Source organism: Drosophila sulfurigaster, chromosome 2R (assembly GCF_023558435.1).
Source record: "Drosophila sulfurigaster albostrigata strain 15112-1811.04 chromosome 2R, ASM2355843v2, whole genome shotgun sequence".
NCBI lineage: Eukaryota > Metazoa > Arthropoda > Insecta > Diptera > Drosophilidae > Drosophila > Drosophila sulfurigaster.
The window spans coordinates 6,601,582-6,619,750 of NC_084882.1; the positions used below are offsets into that span (position 1 = coordinate 6,601,582).

Below are 18,169 nucleotides of genomic sequence, written 5' to 3' on the forward strand. Positions count from 1 at the left end.
AATAAAAATTCATTGATTAATATCGAAATATCGATTTGTAAATATCACAGGGTGCTTGCCATCACAATACAAGTGCTATGCAAATATCGATAACTTCGTTAATTTATCATTTGCATTTCTTACCAGAAAAAATAAATAGCCCGCGCACGTATCCTGGACAGGAGTTAATTCCAAGTGTGATTTGTATTGTAATTAATTCTCTGCTAGTGAGTTGAGTTAGCCTACGATATTCTAGCCTAATAAACAAGAATTCACACACATATATGCACACACTCACGACGACGCTCCCAATAGGAACGCGCCAACAGTAAATACAAAAACAACAAAAATAACGACAACAACAAGCGGCTTATCAGAAACAGGTGAAACAACAAAGTACCAACATTACTGCCGTCTAATCAAACTAGCGACAAACAATATCAAACTCATTTGCTTTAGTCATCACACCGAACACAAATTCTCGCTTGCAGACTCCGCGATTCTCTGACGTGTCCCAAATCAACACCCAACACGAAACGTAAACATTATAATGTGTGGCTCTCCGAACACAGCTTCTGGAAATGGAGCACGAGCTCTCATCTTGGTGGGTGGTTATGGAACACGTCTGCGACCTCTGACACTAAGCACCCCGAAGCCTCTGGTGGAGTTCGCCAACAAGCCCATACTACTACATCAACTGGAGGCGCTGGTGGACGCGGGTTGCCGTCAGGTAAGTTTGTACTATTACTTGTAACAATAGTTACATAAACAAAGAGATTCTCTATATCCAGGTTATACTGGCTGTTAGCTATAGAGCTGAGCAAATGGAGCAGGAACTGAAAGTGGAAGCAGAAAAATTGGGCGTCGAACTAATCTTCTCGCATGAAACTGAACCGCTGGGCACCGCCGGACCTTTGGCACTGGCCAAGCCCATTTTATCTACCAGTGCAGAACCATTCTTTGTGCTCAATTCGGATGTGATTTGTGACTTTCCGTTCAAGCAACTGATTCAGTTCCATCGCAATCATGGGAAGGAAGGCACAATAGTGGTGACCAAAGTGGAGGAGCCATCGAAATACGGTGTAGTGCTCTACGACGAGCTCGGCTGCATTAAGAATTTTATTGAGAAGCCCCAGGAATTTGTTAGCAACAAAATCAATGCTGGCATTTACATATTCAATCCATCAGTGCTGGAACGTATTGAGGTCAAGCCCACGTCCATTGAGAAGGAGGTGTTCCCCGACATGGCGGCGCAGCAACAGCTCTACGCCATGGATCTGACGGGTTTCTGGATGGACATAGGACAACCCAAAGACTTTCTAACCGGTTAGTTGACTCATAATCAGCACCAGGGCTATTTGCAGCTTCTTATCAGCAATTGACCCATTAGCATTATCAGTTGAGTGGAAAGACTTTAATCACTGTGACAATTTTGTTTTATCTCTTTTCGTGGAATAGTAAGCAGCGAAATTTCCTACTACTTGATAGATCGCTTTTAAGACCCGTTCCTTTATGAAACGAAAATGGAATGGGGTTCCCTTAGCCGTGTCAAAATCAAAATATGGTTAACTATTAGAGGGAGACAGAAGCAAAGCCAAGTGCGTATTTTAGTTGATATTAGATAAAATTTAGATCATAAACTTGCTGTACCTTATAGACTTTAGATAGGATATTTTTAATTTCCATTGAAATTTATAATTCTTAATTTTTCTTCCTTTTAAATTTATAATTCTTTGATATATTTATTAATTATGAGATATACAAACATCTCCCTTTAATTTCTCCCTTGAGATGTAATTTATTACAGTATACTGAAACTTACATTTTACTAATAGTTGATCATTATTGAAGATAGATAAAAAATGAATCGGGTCTATTGAGATAGCTTATAGCTCGTTTTTCTGTAGAAAACTGATTGCGATTGATGATTACCTGGTAGAGGAGTGTCTCTTTTTGGGGGTTCCGAATGAGTGCACGAGTCGAGATAACTGCTGATATGTACAATAACATATATTATATTAATGCGAATTGTATAACTTATCTCTTTTTTTTTTGTTCCGTAGGCATGTGCCTTTATCTTAGCTCATTGCGCCAAAAGCAATCAAGCAAGTTGTATACGGGATCAGGCGTGGTAGGCAATGTGTTGGTGGATCCCACGGCCAAGATTGGCAATGGCTGTCGCATTGGACCGAATGTGACGATTGGACCAGATGTGGTCATCGAGGATGGCGTTTGCATTAAGCGCTCCACTATACTTAAGGGAGCCATTGTGCGCTCCCATTCGTGGCTGGACTCATGCATTGTGGGTTGGCGTTCGACCGTTGGACGCTGGGTGCGCATCGAGGGCATCACGGTGCTGGGCGAAGATGTGATTGTCAAGGACGAGCTCTATGTGAATGGGGGTCAGGTGTTGCCACATAAGAGCATAGCAGCCAGCGTGCCAGAGCCGCAGATTATAATGTGAATGTGAATAAGAGGAGTAACTTATTGTAAATATCGATAAATTTTATTTAATTTTATTTGGTATTCGATGCACCGATTGCCTTTATACTACTTATACTTGTATGTGTACTTTTATGCTGAATAATTGTCAACATAACAAAATATTCGAAACAACATTTCCATTAATTAGCCTGGCTAAAATTATATAAATAGCTTAAAGTAAGACTTTGGTCACAATTTCTATTAGTATTTTGCATAAAAAACAACACAACTGAAAACATTTCTTAAGATTTATATATGAAACGAAATTGTAGTCGAAATATACGGAAATTCATATTGTATTAACTTTATCCTCTGACGTGTGAAGTCTTATTTGAGTCCAATTTGAAACGTTGCCATAGCGACGTCTTTGTCACAACAATAATACGACCCATTATTTGCAGTTGTTGAGAAGAAAATGCTGAAGACACTTGGCAAATCGGATGCACAGCATCAGAATCTGCTCTGGGAGGACAAACAGGTGAAGTTCGACAGCCCGCAACAGTGAGTAAACTTTAAAAGTTGGTCCGAAGAATGATTAAAGTACATTGTCTTTATCAGCCACACGCGACTTCGCAGCGGCGAGAAGTTGTTGGACACTATTTACCATATCGAGGACAGTAAGGGAAATCCAGGTGACACCGGAAAGCTGCTGGTTACGAATCTACGAATCATTTGGCATTCGCTCGTTCACAAGAAGTTCAATCTGTGTAAGTCTAACTCCTACACTCTGTTTGATGTTGCCAATCGTTAACTGCCCTCTGCTTGCAGCTATTGGTTATGCCAGGATTGGCAACACGAACACTCGCCTGGTGCACATGCACACCAAGGGACGCATGCCTAGCCAGGCTCTGTATATTCTGGCATTAAGCAATGAGACGCGGTTCGAGTTTCTATTCACCGATGTCTCTGGCGAGACGGCAAGGCGCGATCAGCCCATCTTCGCCAGCGTTTTCGATGTGCACCTGTGGGTATTGTGGCCGAGCTTAGTTTCCGTTTACCCTTATGTATATTCATTAATTATGCAGATTATATCAGCGCACATTTCTGTATCGAGATCTGAAGTTACGCGGAGCCATTGTGCAGGCGGGTCAGCTCATTATATTGCCGGATGAGCAGGTTTATAGCCAAGTGCAGGGCGTGTGGAACCTGTCCAGTGATCAGGGCAACCTCGGTTGCTTTGTGGTCACCAATGTGCGTCTTGTGTGGTATGCGGATGCCAACGAAACGTTCAACATAAGTCTGCCATATTTGCAGATTGATAGCGTAAGTGAATTGTGTTGAGCTAGTCATGCAGCAAAGCTAACATTATGTTCTTTGATTTTCAGGTGCGCATTCGCGAGTCCAAGTATGGTCCAGCCTTGGTCATTCAGACTGCAGAGACTGGAGGCGGTTATGTGTTGGGCTTTCGCATTGATCCCGTCGAGCGGCTGAACGAGCTCTTCAAGGAGCTCTGCTCGCTGCACACCATCTACACGGAGCAACCGAACTTTGGCATCAACTATGATCCACAAGATGCACGACAACGCGTTGCCGCCGCCGCCGAGGAGGCGGCTCAGGCGACACAGTTCAAGATTGACGATTACCAGGAAATGGATGAGCGTCAAGAGCGTGAAATCAACACGAAATTAAACAATTACCTAGCTGATGGCTGTCTGGGCGTCTTGGCCAGCGACAGCGAGCCAACTCGAGAGCCAATCTATTGCAAGGAACTTGGCTTTGCTATGGAGCGTATTCCCGAGGGCTACAAACTGCAGGATTTGTGGCAAGTCTTGCCAACCAAAATGGCCACATACGATGAGTAAATAAAGGAGAATCCTCAATATGCTTGATAAATGCTACCTAAAAAGTTGTAGATTGTTTTCAAGAAGCTATGCTAATGTTTTGTATATTTACAGTAATCAGTTTCGAAGTCGAAAATTGTAAAATAGACTATTTAAATATTTGCATATTGCTGCACAATAAATCTAATTACGTGAACATCTATTTGTATTATAGTTTTGACGATTTTATTGACGCATACAGCTCGCTGTGTGTTTAAGTATTTTAGCTTTTTGTGTGCTTGGGGTTTTTTTTGTGTGGGGGAATCGAAATTATCCATACCTGGGGGTTCTCTTTCTCTTTTTGCCGAGTTCGTTGATTGATTTTAGTATGCTTATAAGTTAAACTATTTTCACAATTCTTGATTGATCGGGATAGATTTGCCATATTACATATTACAATTTTGCTGTGTTTTGCAAGCAAAGGTTTTCAGTTTGTTTGCTGTCATTAAGATTTAATTATATATATATATTTGTATATATATACACGTTTGTTTTTATGTTTATAAATTAATTCATATCACAACACACAGTTGATTTGACCGGCATGCATTATAATCATCGTGTCTATATAGAGTACATATAATTAATATAATTGGATTTTGTTTGTATATATCAATTTGTTTTTATTTGTATTGGTATTATTTATAAGTAAATGAATTGTTTAGTTTTTGTTTCGTGTTTTTGTTACTGTTTTTTGTTTGTTTTCTATGCTATAAATTCTAACAAACTTAATTAAAGTAGGAAGTTAATATTAGTTGTGGCGTTTTCTCTGCGTTTATCTTCTTGCGATTGCCTCAAAGGCAGTTAGAATACATATATTGAACATTACACAAATTAAAATAAAACATTTTTAAGACAAATGGAGAAGTGACGAAAAGTTTGCCAAAACAATTAACTAAAAAATACATGTAAAATATAAAAAGAAAATATCATATCCGGAATGACTTATACATAACGATCTCTATGGATTTCGTTTTTACAATTAATTTATGTTTTCTTCATTTCTTTTAAGATTGTTTCTTGGTAGTTTGTTGTAATACTTGCTTATGTTTAAAGTTCAGTTGGGGGAAGGAATTTTCTTTAAACATAAATTTATAATGGGCTGAGTTCTTTCAATATAATATTCGGTTAGTTTATCATCAGTCTTAAAGACCAGTTTAATATTATTATAGACTCAAATCAAGTACAGTTCTGCAGTTCATTGAACATTATACACAGAACGGAAATCGATTTGGTTGATGACAGTTTAATGCTTTAACATTGAATACAAACCAGAATTTGTAAATTGTAGGGATCAAATTGTCCCTAGCTGCTTCACGTCGCTTTGACGCAAGGAAAACAATGGAAACACGCTTGGACTTAAGTGTTTAACTAGAACCAAAGACTTAGGATTTGTAGTCTAATTTAAATCTATGATACAGCTGTTAAAGGTGTCGGATTACCATCGGCCTGAGGGCGGCGTTCCAATGACTAAACTTGAAACTTGAACAGAAGCTGACACAAACAGAGAAGGAGAAACAGTTTGTGTGTGTTTTGAATGAATGAGTGTTATGCTTATTTTCTGCTTGCGGAGATCTGTTGACGTGCACGCTGTCGTGTCATGGGTGGAGAGCGACGCATTGGCGATATGGTTGTGCTGCTCTCGACTGTTAGTGCATCTGCATTGCGTCGCTTGCGCTTTGGAGCCGCAACAGCAGCCACGACAGCTGTAATTGGTGGCTCTTTTTCCTTAACTGCTGCAGCTGTTTTGCGGCGTTTTTTGGCTGTGAACAGAGGCGCACGTCGTCGACGCTTTGTGCCAACTGCTGGTTTTGACTTTGATGAGCCAGCAGTCGAGGCAGAGGCAGAAGCTGAGGCAGAGGCAGCTGCAAGGACAGGAGCAGCGCTTTTTGCTGAGTCTGAGGTGTGTGTGTTGATGTTGTCCTTGGTGTGGACAGGAGCATGTGCTTCAATGCTAATGCTCCCCTTGGTGGCTTCGTGCGGCGCAAAAGCCGACGCGGTGGCATGTTGTGGCAATATCAATGTGCTTGAAAAAAGAATATATCAATGTTAACTTCCGCTCTTGCATTACAATTGCGATGATAGATACCTGAACTTTGGTTTATAGGCAACCTCCGTCTCCGTCTTGACCGTTTCTTCATTTAGTTGCTGCTCGCCATCATCATCACCGTCTTCATCCTCTTCCTCGTCGGTATCGCTATACATATTTGTGATGGGCGGCATACATTTGGGTCGCTTCAGTTCAAAGCCGCGTGCTTTGTTGCTAATAAGTTAGAATTATATGTTAAGACTTTTCTTATTGGTTATTTTTTTATGGCACTCACATTTTAATTGGCGTTATGGGCATGGGGCGAATAGGCTTGAAGAGACACAGGTCCATGAGTAAGCTATCAGTGCTGGGATTGCGTTTGCGTGCCGACGCCGAGCGATGCAACGCTGAGGGGGCCACAGTAAAGTGTCGCAGGAATGCAGGAGTGGGTACAACATATGGCTGGCTAACTGCATAGTGGCGACTGCTTCCAAGACCTGAGCCCATCCCAGAGCTAGAGTGCATGATGCCACCGTGGCCAGTAAATTTGCGTTTAAGGTTCTGACTCTGCTGGCTCTGCGGCTGCTGAGTAGACATCACTGGCGTTGTGGTGGACATAACGAGCGCCTTTTGCACAGTGTCCTTGATGAACTCGGTGCCGCGATGCAAGCGCACAGACAGCGTTTTCATGATGGCACAAGCCGCTGTGGACGCTATGCTGCTGCTGCCAGTTGTTGGACGTGCTGCAGTCGCCATCGATCCCGCTGCATTTGCTGTAGTTCCCCCTGTTGTTGTGCCGCTGCTGTGCCCTGGTGATGATGAACTCGTGCCTGCGCTGACATTATTGTTATTATTGTTGTTGTTGCTGGTGATTTTTCGTGTCGCGCTGGATTCGTAGGACGTGTAGGGCGCTGCTTGCCCCGCTGATGCCGCCAGCAACATTATTATTGCACTCCTGCTCTTTCTTCTCTTTCTCCTCCTCTACGTCGACCAATTGCCAGACCCTCGTCTTCTAGTTGCTTTGGCTCCTTCTTCAGCTGCAACTTTAACATACCCGGCGTTTTATCTCTCGTTCAGCTCTGCATGCAATTATTTTTGCATTTGTCTCAACATTGTTGCTGCGTATTTACTTTGCTTTACCTATTATTATTATTTGTATTATCTGTGTGTTTTGAGTCTGCTGCTTCTTCGCTTCTTCAATTTTTGCCAGTTGCGGCTCACACGCTGGTTCGTACGTTTACACTACACTACACTACTACAAACTTATACTCAACATACTCCTACTACTGCTTTGCCTTCTTCCATTGTGTGTGTGTTTGTGTGGCTGGCTGCTGTTTTTTGGCTTTACCGGTCGAATACACTGTCTATTTTGTAAGTACACACTTGCTTTTAATGTATATTTTACACGCACTTTACCGTTTGCGGTTACTTTAATGTTTTTGCTTTTGTTTTTTTTGCGGTTTTTGACGAGGAACGCACGAATTTTTACGTTTTGCTATGTTTTACACCTTACTACTGCACGTTCATTCATCAGCAGCTGTAGCTCATGCCAATACTCACCACGCTCAACAGTGGCCTTTCTGCTCATCTGTTGTGGAACAGCTTATTTAAATGTGAGTGAGCAGAAAAAAAGCTGTAAATTAAAAACAATTAATACAATATACTATTTCCTTATTAATAAAAATTGCGTATTATTATTATTAATAATTAGTTCATACAAATTTTTAATATTTAAAACAAAAAAATAGCTTGTCTGAAGCAAGCAAATATATTTTTACTCGAAAATTGTGTGGACACACTGGCAGAGAGTTTACCTCAGTAAAGACTTCTGTTACGATTTTTTTTTTAATAAATTATGTTTTCAAATATGTATTTAGTTTAAGTTCTACGACTTATAACAACATTAAACATTGTGAATTTATAAACTTAATAACTGCATTAAACATCTTAAACTATTAAATTAATTTTTTTTGTATTATTATTATAACAAAGTTTGGTTATTTATTATTGTTTTAAATATTAACATATTAAAATAAAATGTTTTTGTTTCAATTAAATAACAACTAAATTTGTAATGTTGTAATTTTCAAATTTTGCGCTGCAAATATTAAAGTGAGATTAGTGTGACCAAATGACGATAATTTGATTTTATGCATAATTTAATATGTACTTACTGGTAATATTTTGCGCCAGGTTTCAAATTTCAAAATTAAATTTATAATTATAGTATAAACTATAGATTGCTTGATATATTGCTGCTAGTTGTAATAATAATTAATATGATAAGCTACTGCGGCTACTGTATACGGGCTAAAAGCCAATCTAACTCGTAGACCACTGGCATGAAGTTTATTATGGCTAAATAATTGCCAAAGCGCATGCGGCGCTCAATTTATGAGACCACTGGCGCCTGCGCTCTACAAAGACAGAGACAGATATAGAAGCAAAGGCAGAAGTTGAGTCGGGCTTTGACTGGCTTCTCCCCTTTAGGCACCAGGCACCACCTAGAGGTGCACTCCCGTTGCTGCTGCTGTGACAGAAGTGTTTTTTGGCATGTCAAATGGCCGTTGAACACTCTTCTGCCTCGCCCCGCTTCGCTTTGCTTTAATAACATTATGAAAACGCGTGTTTTACAGCTCATCAGAGTCGAGGCGCAATGCACTATGGCGGACACATTGCTTGCATTTTTTCGTGCACTCTTTTCGCTGTCCGAGTGCTTCGCTAGTCAACCAGCCGTCGAAGCATCGAACCATTCAGGCAAGCAGGCAGGCAGGCAGCCTGTCGGACTGCCAGTTGCGAGTCAAGTCCTCGCCACAGCGTCACCGCTGGAGGTCGCTTGGGGGTCGTCGTCGTCGTCATCATCATCGTCGACAGCGGCGCCCTCCCATTGCGGCACCACGCAGCCACGCGCGTCGCCTTCTGCGCAACCGCAGCCACCGCGTCCATGTCACAAAAGCCAGAAGCAACCAATACAAATACATACACATACGAAAGTCAAGTCGGAAGGCTATAATTTTCCAATATGCAAATGTGTTGGTGACTCAAAATGGCGCAGCCAAAGCCAAAGCTGAAGCCACAAACACCACGTGGGATGCAAGTTAAAAAAAAAGAGAACAAACCGCATCCAATTACGTCGTGCGCTCATTAAGGGTCGTGGTCGGGAGTGTGGAGTGTGGAGTGGGTCTCTAGCCGAGTGGCTAACCATTGACAATTATGCAATTTTGCAGCACGACTAAACAAATTATTTTCACTAAATTAAATCTTAACTCGTGCTGGGCGCACTTCTCTATACAATCCACAATTATTAAGGCATCTTAACGGATTGCGCAAAGTGAGAGCCTGTGGATTGACATGTGGCATGCATGACGTTGATAAGTTCTCCGGAGGAGCACTTTTGACGCAGCTGTTGCTCCCCAAGAAGAAAAGCTGCGCGAAGCGTGCGTTAACAAAGCGCGTTAAACAACAAATGAGAGTGATGTGCTTAAAGACAAAAGCTGCCTGCTGTGAGATGCTTAATATCGCATGCGATTGTTATGCAATTCAAGATGTGACATCAGTCATACATACTATATACAATATGTATCTTGAACTTAGCTAGGGTTATTTGGTTGAGAAGAAAATCCAATTAAAAAGAAGTTGTCTGTTATTCATAATATACGATGTTTATAATCAAGAAATCCATTGCACAAGATAAATGATTATTGAATAAAAGCATACAACAAATTTTAGCGCATTGTCTTCTAATTTTTCAACGAATTGTTCAAATCTAGCAAGAAGAAAAAAGAAAAAACTACAAATCGATTTATATTATGCCGCCACCAAACAACACTTACAACACACTCAAAGACCACTGCGATGTGTAGTACTTTCCTATCTCCATCTATTATGGCGATTTCAATTACATTTCGTTTGCCCTCTACTTGCTCACAGGTGTGAAGAGGTCTGAAGAGGTTGGCTATTTTGTTTTTCCTTTATCGTGGTTTTTTCTTTCGCCTCTTCCTAATGAAAAGATCATAAATCATTGCACAAATGAACTTCAAGTTTTCTACTTCTCTTGCCTATCCATATTTTATTCTCGTTTTTTTCCTTTCTTTATTGTAAAGTGTAACATTGATTAAGCATTATTAGCGTTTATTGTTGTTGTTCTATTCTCTAGGCATTCTACGGTTCATTGTAGACACATTGGCCGCATTTTTCGTCGTCGTCGTTGTTGTTGTTGTTAGTTGTGCCCGCGCAGTGGGGACATTTTCCATCATCAACACTTTGGAATGATGGAACGATTCGTTGCTCAACTCTGTCAGCCCCCAGTAACCAGCCCCTAGAACATGCGCCTGCGCCATTCGTTGAACGAGGTCCGAACATATTGATATATATGTATGTACGTATATGCATGCTCATTTATATACATTTGTTATATATACATATATATATATACATATATATACATATATGTTCATATATTCATATGTATGTAAGTCCGTCATTGTTTATGCTTAATGTATGTACATCAAAATTGATTTGCTAGACGGCAAGGGCTAATGACGTTTTATAACGAACCCATCGATTAGCTATAAGTGTAAAGGTAATAAATACACAACAACATTACTATAATGGAATTTATATTTATTTTTTTTGTGAAAACATTTTTATTGATTTACAAATGAATATTCCATTGAACTTAGAACTATAAATGACATTACAGTATTGCAGTATTCGAATTGGCATTTTACTGAAAATATATTTCGTTATTTACAAAAGACTATAATTTGAATTAAAGTTTAAACTAAGTGGTATTTGGGCTGGTAAGTTGAACATTTTAAATTATGAGTAATTGAACTAATTTTCAAATATGTAAACTTTGAGCTTTTGTTATAATCATCAAACTTTTAAGGTCCGATAATATTACTGGTTATTATTAAAAGATAAACTTATAGATATAGCAACATTGTAGTATTCGAATTTAGATTTTAATGGATATACAAATATATTTAATTAATTTAATTTTATGAACAAATAAACTGAAAAATTTGAATGCTTAATTGAAAATTGGAAACTGAAAGCAGCATTACTAAGAAAATATGTTAAAAATACAAAATCTGTGAAGAATTATGTTTACTATATCATTACTTTATTGATGAATGGTATTATAACTTAGAGCCTTCACGAAATTTATGTGACAACTCCGAACCCATAAAGTTTATATATTCTTGATCAGCGTCAACCATATACACTAAAAAAAAGCCAAATTCTAAAATCATAACATTCGTCTTAAAAATTGTGTTCTTGAAAGAAGACCACTTTAAGAAAAAATTCCTAATTAAGAATATTAGTCTAAAAATGACAAATTTTCGAAAAAAGTCCAACAATTTTAGATTAAATTTACATAATTCTTCAAATAAATAAATAAGAAATTTAATTTTTTAATATAATTTTTTTTTGATCTTAGAATAAGATTTTTGGTCTTAAAACTATAATATTTTGTTCATAAGAACTTGGGACTTATATTTTCATGTTCTTGAGTTAAATTTTCATGTTCTTGACGTACATTTTAGTCCAAAATTCTTAGAATCAAGTCCAAAATCGTGATCTTTTAACTTTTTTTTTATTGTGTAGCTTCTGCGTCTGTCTGTCTGTCCGTTTGAACAACTAGATCTCAGAGACTATAAGTCATAGAACTATAATTCTTCTTTGACAGCCCTTGCAATTTTTACATAGAGATCATAGAGAGTGAATTTTGGTTAGGATCTAATAACTATAGTATTTATTATTCCTCAGAATTTGATTGCAATCGAATAAACATTTTAGAAGTTATTTAAGAAATACTTCTGTGTGGCAAATTTCTATGGTATATATCGAAGTAGTACTTCATAAATATATATGGTATATTTTAGTATTTTTGGAGTATATTTGAACAATAATGCAGGACTGTTTTGCTTTTATTCGAAATGGATACCGAATATCTAACGAACACTCGACTGTAGATTTCTTACTTGCTTTGTATCATTTTTTTTTTAAGATCATAATATTTTGATTACATTTGATTCATAAAACTATACATTAAGTTCAATGTATATATCAAATTTATAATTTAAGAGTAAAACAAGTAAGAAAGACAAGTAGCTACGCTACCCATTTTGAATAAAAGTAATATATTTTGCGGTATTATTCTCAAAATATATAGTGCGATATAGTACCGCATTCAAAATATACCATAGACGGCACAATATACTCGATTTTCAGCCAAAGCAACTCAGACCCCTAGTAAGTAGGCATTTTTGCCCATACAAAAGTATTTCTTTAATAACTTTCACAATTTTTATCTGACGGCAACCAAACTTTCAGGAATCATAACTACTATAGTTATTATTAACTCTAGCTTTAAAATTACGCTTGTAATTCGATTTTTTTGATTTGCGGGGGCGGAAGTGGGCGTGGCAAACATTTGAAACAAACTTGTTCTGCGTGCAAACATAACAAATGCTGTCGAAAAAAAATTATAGCTCTATCTCTTATAGTCTCTGAGATCTAGGTGTTCATATGGACAGACGGACGGACACACAGACGGACAGACACACAGACAGACATGGCTAGATCGTCTCGGCTGTTGACGCTGATCAAGAATATATATACTTTATAGGGTCGGAGATGCCTCCTTTTACCTGTTACATACATTTTCTGTCGGCACAAAGTTATAATACCCTTCTACCCTATGGGTAGCGGGTATAAAAAACAATGAAATAATTTCAAAAATTAAAAATCTGTTGAGAATCTAATTTTTTAGCTTCGCATTTTGCTTCAGAGTTTTAGTGATTTGCCAAATTCAAATTGGACCACTGCCAAAAAGCTGACAAAACAAATAATGTGTACATGAAATAATCGACTCGGTGACGAGGAAACAGGAATGAGAAGGGAAACTTCAAGCGATGGCCATTAGTCAAACCAAAGGGCAGCTGGCTGAACGGCAAGCGGCCAATAAAAATGCTGGAGAAATGGCCATAAACACAGAGGATTGCCGAAAAAGGCCACCGTTGGCCAGTTGGCCAGTTGGCCTGTTTAGCCAAAAGGAACAACAACGAAGCTCGAATAAAAGTTATGGGGAAAATTGATTTTGCGGTAGCCGAGGCAATAAATGTTTTGCCCAAATGCTAAATACAAGTTCGACATGCAACAGCACCACGAATCGTGGACTAAAAGGCATGGGAATATGGAAAGCAGAGCGACAGGAGGCAGGCGGGCAAATCAAATGGCAACTGGGAACGGGCAACTGGATTTACTGTCTTGCGCAGTGCATGGAAAACCTTTTGACAAAGTGAGAAATATGCATCGCAACAACATGAAGAGCAGGACACAGGATATGGCCCCGTGCACCACTCTCCAAGTCTACACGCCCCGGCGGGGTCTGGAATGTGGTGCGCCAAGTGGCCGTTGTGGCTCCATTGGAGGAAATATGATGACATATCGCGTCATAGTTCAAACGGCAGGGAATCCTCTGATCAATTTTGTACACAGCAAGGCGCCATCTTTTGGACCCCATTGCACAAGGTTCGTTTCAAATACACTTCGCTTCTGAGTCCTTTCGAAATTATTACTGATTTGCATCATAAGAGCAATTTCAAAGATGTTTACCATATAGAAATATTATTTCAAAATTTATATCTTCAACTTAAATTAACTTAAGTTAAAATGACAATCAGTTTTACTTTACGTTGGGCTAAATATTCTAGAATTAAAATATTATGACTATTCTGTGTAGAGGTGGGCACGGGCCGGGCTTTTTTTCGTGGCACGCGGGCTTACACAGGCCCGGAGCGGGTTCGGGCGGGCCCGGGCCTTAAAATTAAGATTCGTACGGGCTTCGTGCGGGCCGGGCTTTAGAAAAAGGCCCGGCCCGCCCGTAGGCCCGTAAAGCCCGAAATAGGCCCGAAAAAAATTTTGATTTGATCGAATTAGAACCGTCATTTAACGCATTTTAATTGCTTATCGATGCTACTACCGATTTACTAATACAATATTTTACTTGTTTGCACACCACTAATTAAAATTGGCGGTGAAATTACAATTGTGGTGAAATTACAAAAAAAATTTTGATTTGATCGAATTAGAACCGTCATTTAACGCATTTTATCGATTTTACAGGCCCGCGCCCACCTCTAATTCTGTGTATTCTTTTTAGCTTAAAGACTAAAAAATCTGGTTTATTTTTGGCGTACTTCAATAGCTCTAATTAAAGCTCTTTGAATTTTAGAATTCAAAAATAATATTGTAGTATATTTACTGAATTAAAGATGCTTTTTAAAACTATATTTTAATGATTTCTTTTTGATTCTAAGCTTAAATTTGTAAGCTTTGAATATGAGGCATTTTTAATGAATTTCCTGATATATACATAGTTTGTTGTATTTTTTCTAGAGTCTGTACAACGAGAAAGAAAGCGTATTTAGCAATCTTTATGTTGATTCTAGACTTGGTCTTTTTGTTGTTTCTTAGCGTTTCTTTTTTGTTTTGCGTTGGGTTCTGTGTATGCAGTTGGTCTGGTCAGTGGCGCATTTTTCTCAAGTGCGCCAAATCGTGGCCATAATTTTTTTATTATCCAGCCGAAGCCTGGATTCAGGGCCCTGCACCTTGGAAGGTTTTGGGGAACACATAGTTGATTTTCAGTTGGCTTCCGTTGGTTATATTCGGTCAGCTTTTTTGGTTCTCAGCAACGTATTGCAGTTCCTCCTTGAGTAGCCATAAAAATAATTAATTGGCTTTTATGTGGCAGGAGCCGTTGAAATTTCGCTTTGACCATTACCAATGCAATTTTTGCAATGGCGTCTCCACTGTCTAACTCTCTTTTAGCTTTGCCTTTTAATTAGTGTTATTAATTAACATCATCATCATCATCAACATCGAGTGCATCTGTTTTGTGGTTTACACAAAATCCCATTTCCGCTTCGACGGCAATTTTGGTGTTTCGCTTATTTTTAGGTGAATTTACATTAACAAACAGCTTTCCGAGCTTAATTAGTTTTGTGGTTGCCCGCAGCTTAACATGTGTGTATGTACGTGTGGTTAGTCCAGTAATAAATTTTGTTGTCATTGGTTAGCTTTACTAGAAATGCATGTCCAATATATTTTTAATTAAATCAAAGAGAGATTCAGAGTTTTCCGTGTTTGATTGTAGGTAAAATGATTTCTTGAATTTTGTTTTAAGTTAAGCTTGTAATCTCTGATATCTATGCTGGTTAATGCTATTTTGAAAGTGAGCAGCCATATTTGTGAAAGCGGCATGTGTATTTTATAATAATTATTCAACTTCAGATTTCAATGCTCCTTTGCATTCTTTCAACTATTTTCACTACCCATCATTTCATTAGCGTTGCAGGTTTCATTGTTATTTCCATTGCATTTTAATGACGCTTGCTTAACTATAATTTCATTATAATTTTTTTCCTTTTCTTTCTTCCTCTTCCCTAGATTCCATGCCGACCATCCACGTCATGTGGTAAACACAATTTTCTCCTTCTTCTTTCAGCTCTAGTCTCATATCAGTATTTTCATTAATGTATGCGCTGCAAACTTTAGCACAGTGTGAAGCATTTTCCTTCGTATACGTGTTGCTGTTGTTGCTCGCAAATGTATTGCATAAACTATGGAGAAAATGGTTGTTGGAAATGTTTGAGCGTCAGCAACGAGAGCTAAATTAATTGCTTGTAATAACTAAAATAATTTTATAATACCTGTAATCATCGCTGCGGTGTTCAGAAGAAAACAATAATCAAAATAATTGCTTAGAGTTATTTAAAATGGGGAAAGTAACCAAAGAAATATGTAAAACTAGTTGAAGCTTTACGAATCTTTGTCGGCTGGTGCCTAAGATTAATACTTGTTAAACAATATATTCATTATTTGTTAATTTTGTTATCTTTGTAAAACAAGTAAGTTGAATCGTAAAAGTGCTTATTATTAAATAATACTAATAATGCACAATACAATATCAACATTGTATACTTTTATCATTTCAAAAATAACTTATATGACTCACATTTATTGTTTCATAAACACAATTGCAATGATAATTATTAAAGTACGTCCATATCAACAAACCTAAAAATCGCTGATTATTTTTAAAAGATTGTTTTTTTCTTTTTGATACTGATAATTATAGCTAATCATTAAAATGATATGGCTGGTATTAGAAATATCGCAATAAATTATATAAATTATTAGACTTTAATTCATGAATATCGTGATTCTAAATAACTAATACTGTAATACAGATACAAAGTATTAATAAATAGTTCTTCAACTTTGTTTAGCTTAAAACGGTTAAAGGGAATTTTTAAGCAAAGACTACGCTCCAATTATTATTATTATTATTATAGTAATATAAATATTTATATATAAATAGTTGTTGATCAAGAATGAATGTACAGATTATAATGTTTATTTTTGTATGTTTCTTTCATTTACTTAAGTTTATAGTACACATTTACCACTTTCAACAATTTGAAAAGATAGAAAGCAATTAAAATAATTAGATTTAGATACTGAAGTCATTATCTATGTAGACCGAAAGCGAACAGCGCGACCCAGTGGAATTATGAGGGGTAAATGAAGCGTGTGGTGCGGGTGCTGTAAAGTGCCATAAATTACAAAAGGTCTGAATCTAATGAGTTTTCGTAATTTGTAAAAAAAAAAAGTTCAAGTAAAAGTTAAAAGGTTACCAAGCCCAAAACAATATTCAAAGTGCAAGCAATTGCCGTTGAAAAAGGCAGTCTTAAACTGAAATAAGAAAAATATACAAATTAAACTGCGCAATTTGTGGTGGGCATAAAATGAAACGCCTCTTTTCCAATACCTTCATTTTGCGCGCCAAATAATAACAAAGAAATTCAATCGAGCTAAAGCCGCATATATATCGCATGCCACATCCCTACTATATAATATGCTGTATTGTGCAATTTATTTAGTCGGTGTGTGCGCGGGTAATGAAGCGGAAACGCAAATCAAAAAGGTAAAAAAAAGAAACGTGACAAGTCATTTTTATGATGACAATAATTCAAATACTCTGCATCTCAGAAATGTGGGTATTGTAAAGTGGTCAATATTTATTAATTTATTGAAATATAAACTTAAAAGTAATGTAAATGTAGAATAGCTTTCACTACGTTTAGTGTATTTTTATGCATTATACTGCATACATGAAAAGCTATATATAGAGTATTTAATAACTCCATAGTTGTTGATCAGAGCCAGGCCAATTGTTCACTTACTGGGCCGTCAAATTTAGCATTGATGACGATGTCGTTCCTATTTGACCTGGTAGTGGGTCCATTGTTCCACACGCATGATATTTCAATACCTACGATATTGCGAAAACAACAACATGAGCTCTCCTTCTCTTTTTCAGTGTACTGCTGCGCTTTTGTTTGTTTGCATTCGCTTTTTGAGACCTTTTTTGAACTCAGCTCGATTCCATTGAGTGCGAAATAAAACAAAAGCCAACGAAAAACAAATAGGAATATTTGGTATGTGTTGTGTGGCATTTAAGTAATAACAGCTCATTGCATGCCAAAACGAATATTGAACAGAGCTTAGAAAACCCGGGAATAAAGAACGCACTATAACCGAAAATAAAATGAAATATAATGTAACTTAGAGGTCTTAGTATAATTAATAATAATGGTTTTTATCTTAGCATGGCCTACGCAGCTATGAAAATTAATATTTATCAATAAAATAAATAGATAACAAGTAACAAATACATTAATAAAAATATTTATTTATTTATTCTTCATAATAAATCTAGTATTTAATACTACATTTAATAGAAAAGAGAGTATTGACTGCAAGGGCCTTCGACTCGAAAAAA

The 18,169-nt window shown here is 37.4% G+C and overlaps 3 protein-coding genes across 5 annotated transcripts; 2 read left to right on the forward strand and 1 right to left on the reverse strand.

Moving 5' to 3' along the window:
• Positions 1–86: 86 nt before the first annotated feature.
• LOC133837452 (mannose-1-phosphate guanyltransferase beta) lies at positions 87–2,779 on the forward strand. Of its 2 annotated transcripts, none has more exons than XM_062268226.1 (4): positions 87–362; positions 439–709; positions 771–1,305; positions 2,043–2,779. In XM_062268226.1, exons 2-4 carry the CDS (start codon positions 530–532, stop codon positions 2,441–2,443), a joined length of 1,116 nt encoding a protein of 371 aa, XP_062124210.1. In that variant the 5' UTR covers positions 87–362; positions 439–529; the 3' UTR covers positions 2,444–2,779. The 2 variants fall into 2 exon arrangements, with proteins under 2 accessions (XP_062124210.1, XP_062124209.1); XM_062268225.1 differs by having other exon boundaries at positions 88–362; positions 471–709.
• A 42-nt stretch (positions 2,780–2,821) lies between these two features.
• On the forward strand, positions 2,822–4,446 carry LOC133837450 (Bardet-Biedl syndrome 5 protein homolog). Of its 2 annotated transcripts, none has more exons than XM_062268223.1 (5): positions 2,822–2,964; positions 3,022–3,170; positions 3,232–3,427; positions 3,489–3,726; positions 3,789–4,446. In XM_062268223.1, exons 1-5 carry the CDS (start codon positions 2,879–2,881, stop codon positions 4,263–4,265), a joined length of 1,146 nt encoding a protein of 381 aa, XP_062124207.1. In that variant the 5' UTR covers positions 2,822–2,878; the 3' UTR covers positions 4,266–4,446. The 2 variants fall into 2 exon arrangements, with proteins under 2 accessions (XP_062124207.1, XP_062124208.1); XM_062268224.1 differs by having other exon boundaries at positions 2,825–2,941.
• A 135-nt stretch (positions 4,447–4,581) lies between these two features.
• Positions 4,582–7,838, reverse strand: LOC133837449 (probable serine/threonine-protein kinase DDB_G0278665). The gene is made up of 3 exons (XM_062268222.1): positions 6,608–7,838; positions 6,373–6,546; positions 4,582–6,309 (listed from the first exon to the last, which is right to left on the reverse strand). The coding sequence occupies exons 1-3, from the start codon at positions 7,252–7,254 to the stop codon at positions 5,838–5,840; spliced, it is 1,293 nt and encodes a 430-aa protein (XP_062124206.1). The 5' UTR covers positions 7,255–7,838; the 3' UTR covers positions 4,582–5,837.
• Positions 7,839–18,169: the final 10,331 nt, after the last annotated feature.

Bases quoted from the DNA above. Each gene is read 5' to 3' on its own strand.
- LOC133837449 (XM_062268222.1), bottom strand. From the start codon at position 7,254: ATGTTGCTGGCGGCATCAGCGGGGCAAGCAGCGCCCTACACGTCCTAC. The intron at 6,547-6,607 runs GTGAGTGCCATA...CTAACTTATTAG, and splicing joins CCCATAACGCCAATTAAAAT to CAACAAAGCACGCGGCTTTG. The intron at 6,310-6,372 runs GTATCTATCATC...TCTTTTTTCAAG, and splicing joins GCCTATAAACCAAAGTTCAG to CACATTGATATTGCCACAAC.
- LOC133837452 (XM_062268226.1), top strand. From the start codon at position 530: ATGTGTGGCTCTCCGAACACAGCTTCTGGAAATGGAGCACGAGCTCTC. The intron at 710-770 runs GTAAGTTTGTAC...CTCTATATCCAG, and splicing joins TGGACGCGGGTTGCCGTCAG to GTTATACTGGCTGTTAGCTA. The intron at 1,306-2,042 runs GTTAGTTGACTC...TTTGTTCCGTAG, and splicing joins ACCCAAAGACTTTCTAACCG to GCATGTGCCTTTATCTTAGC.
- LOC133837450 (XM_062268223.1), top strand. From the start codon at position 2,879: ATGCTGAAGACACTTGGCAAATCGGATGCACAGCATCAGAATCTGCTC. The intron at 3,428-3,488 runs GTGGGTATTGTG...TTAATTATGCAG, and splicing joins AGCGTTTTCGATGTGCACCT to ATTATATCAGCGCACATTTC. The intron at 3,727-3,788 runs GTAAGTGAATTG...TTTGATTTTCAG, and splicing joins CATATTTGCAGATTGATAGC to GTGCGCATTCGCGAGTCCAA.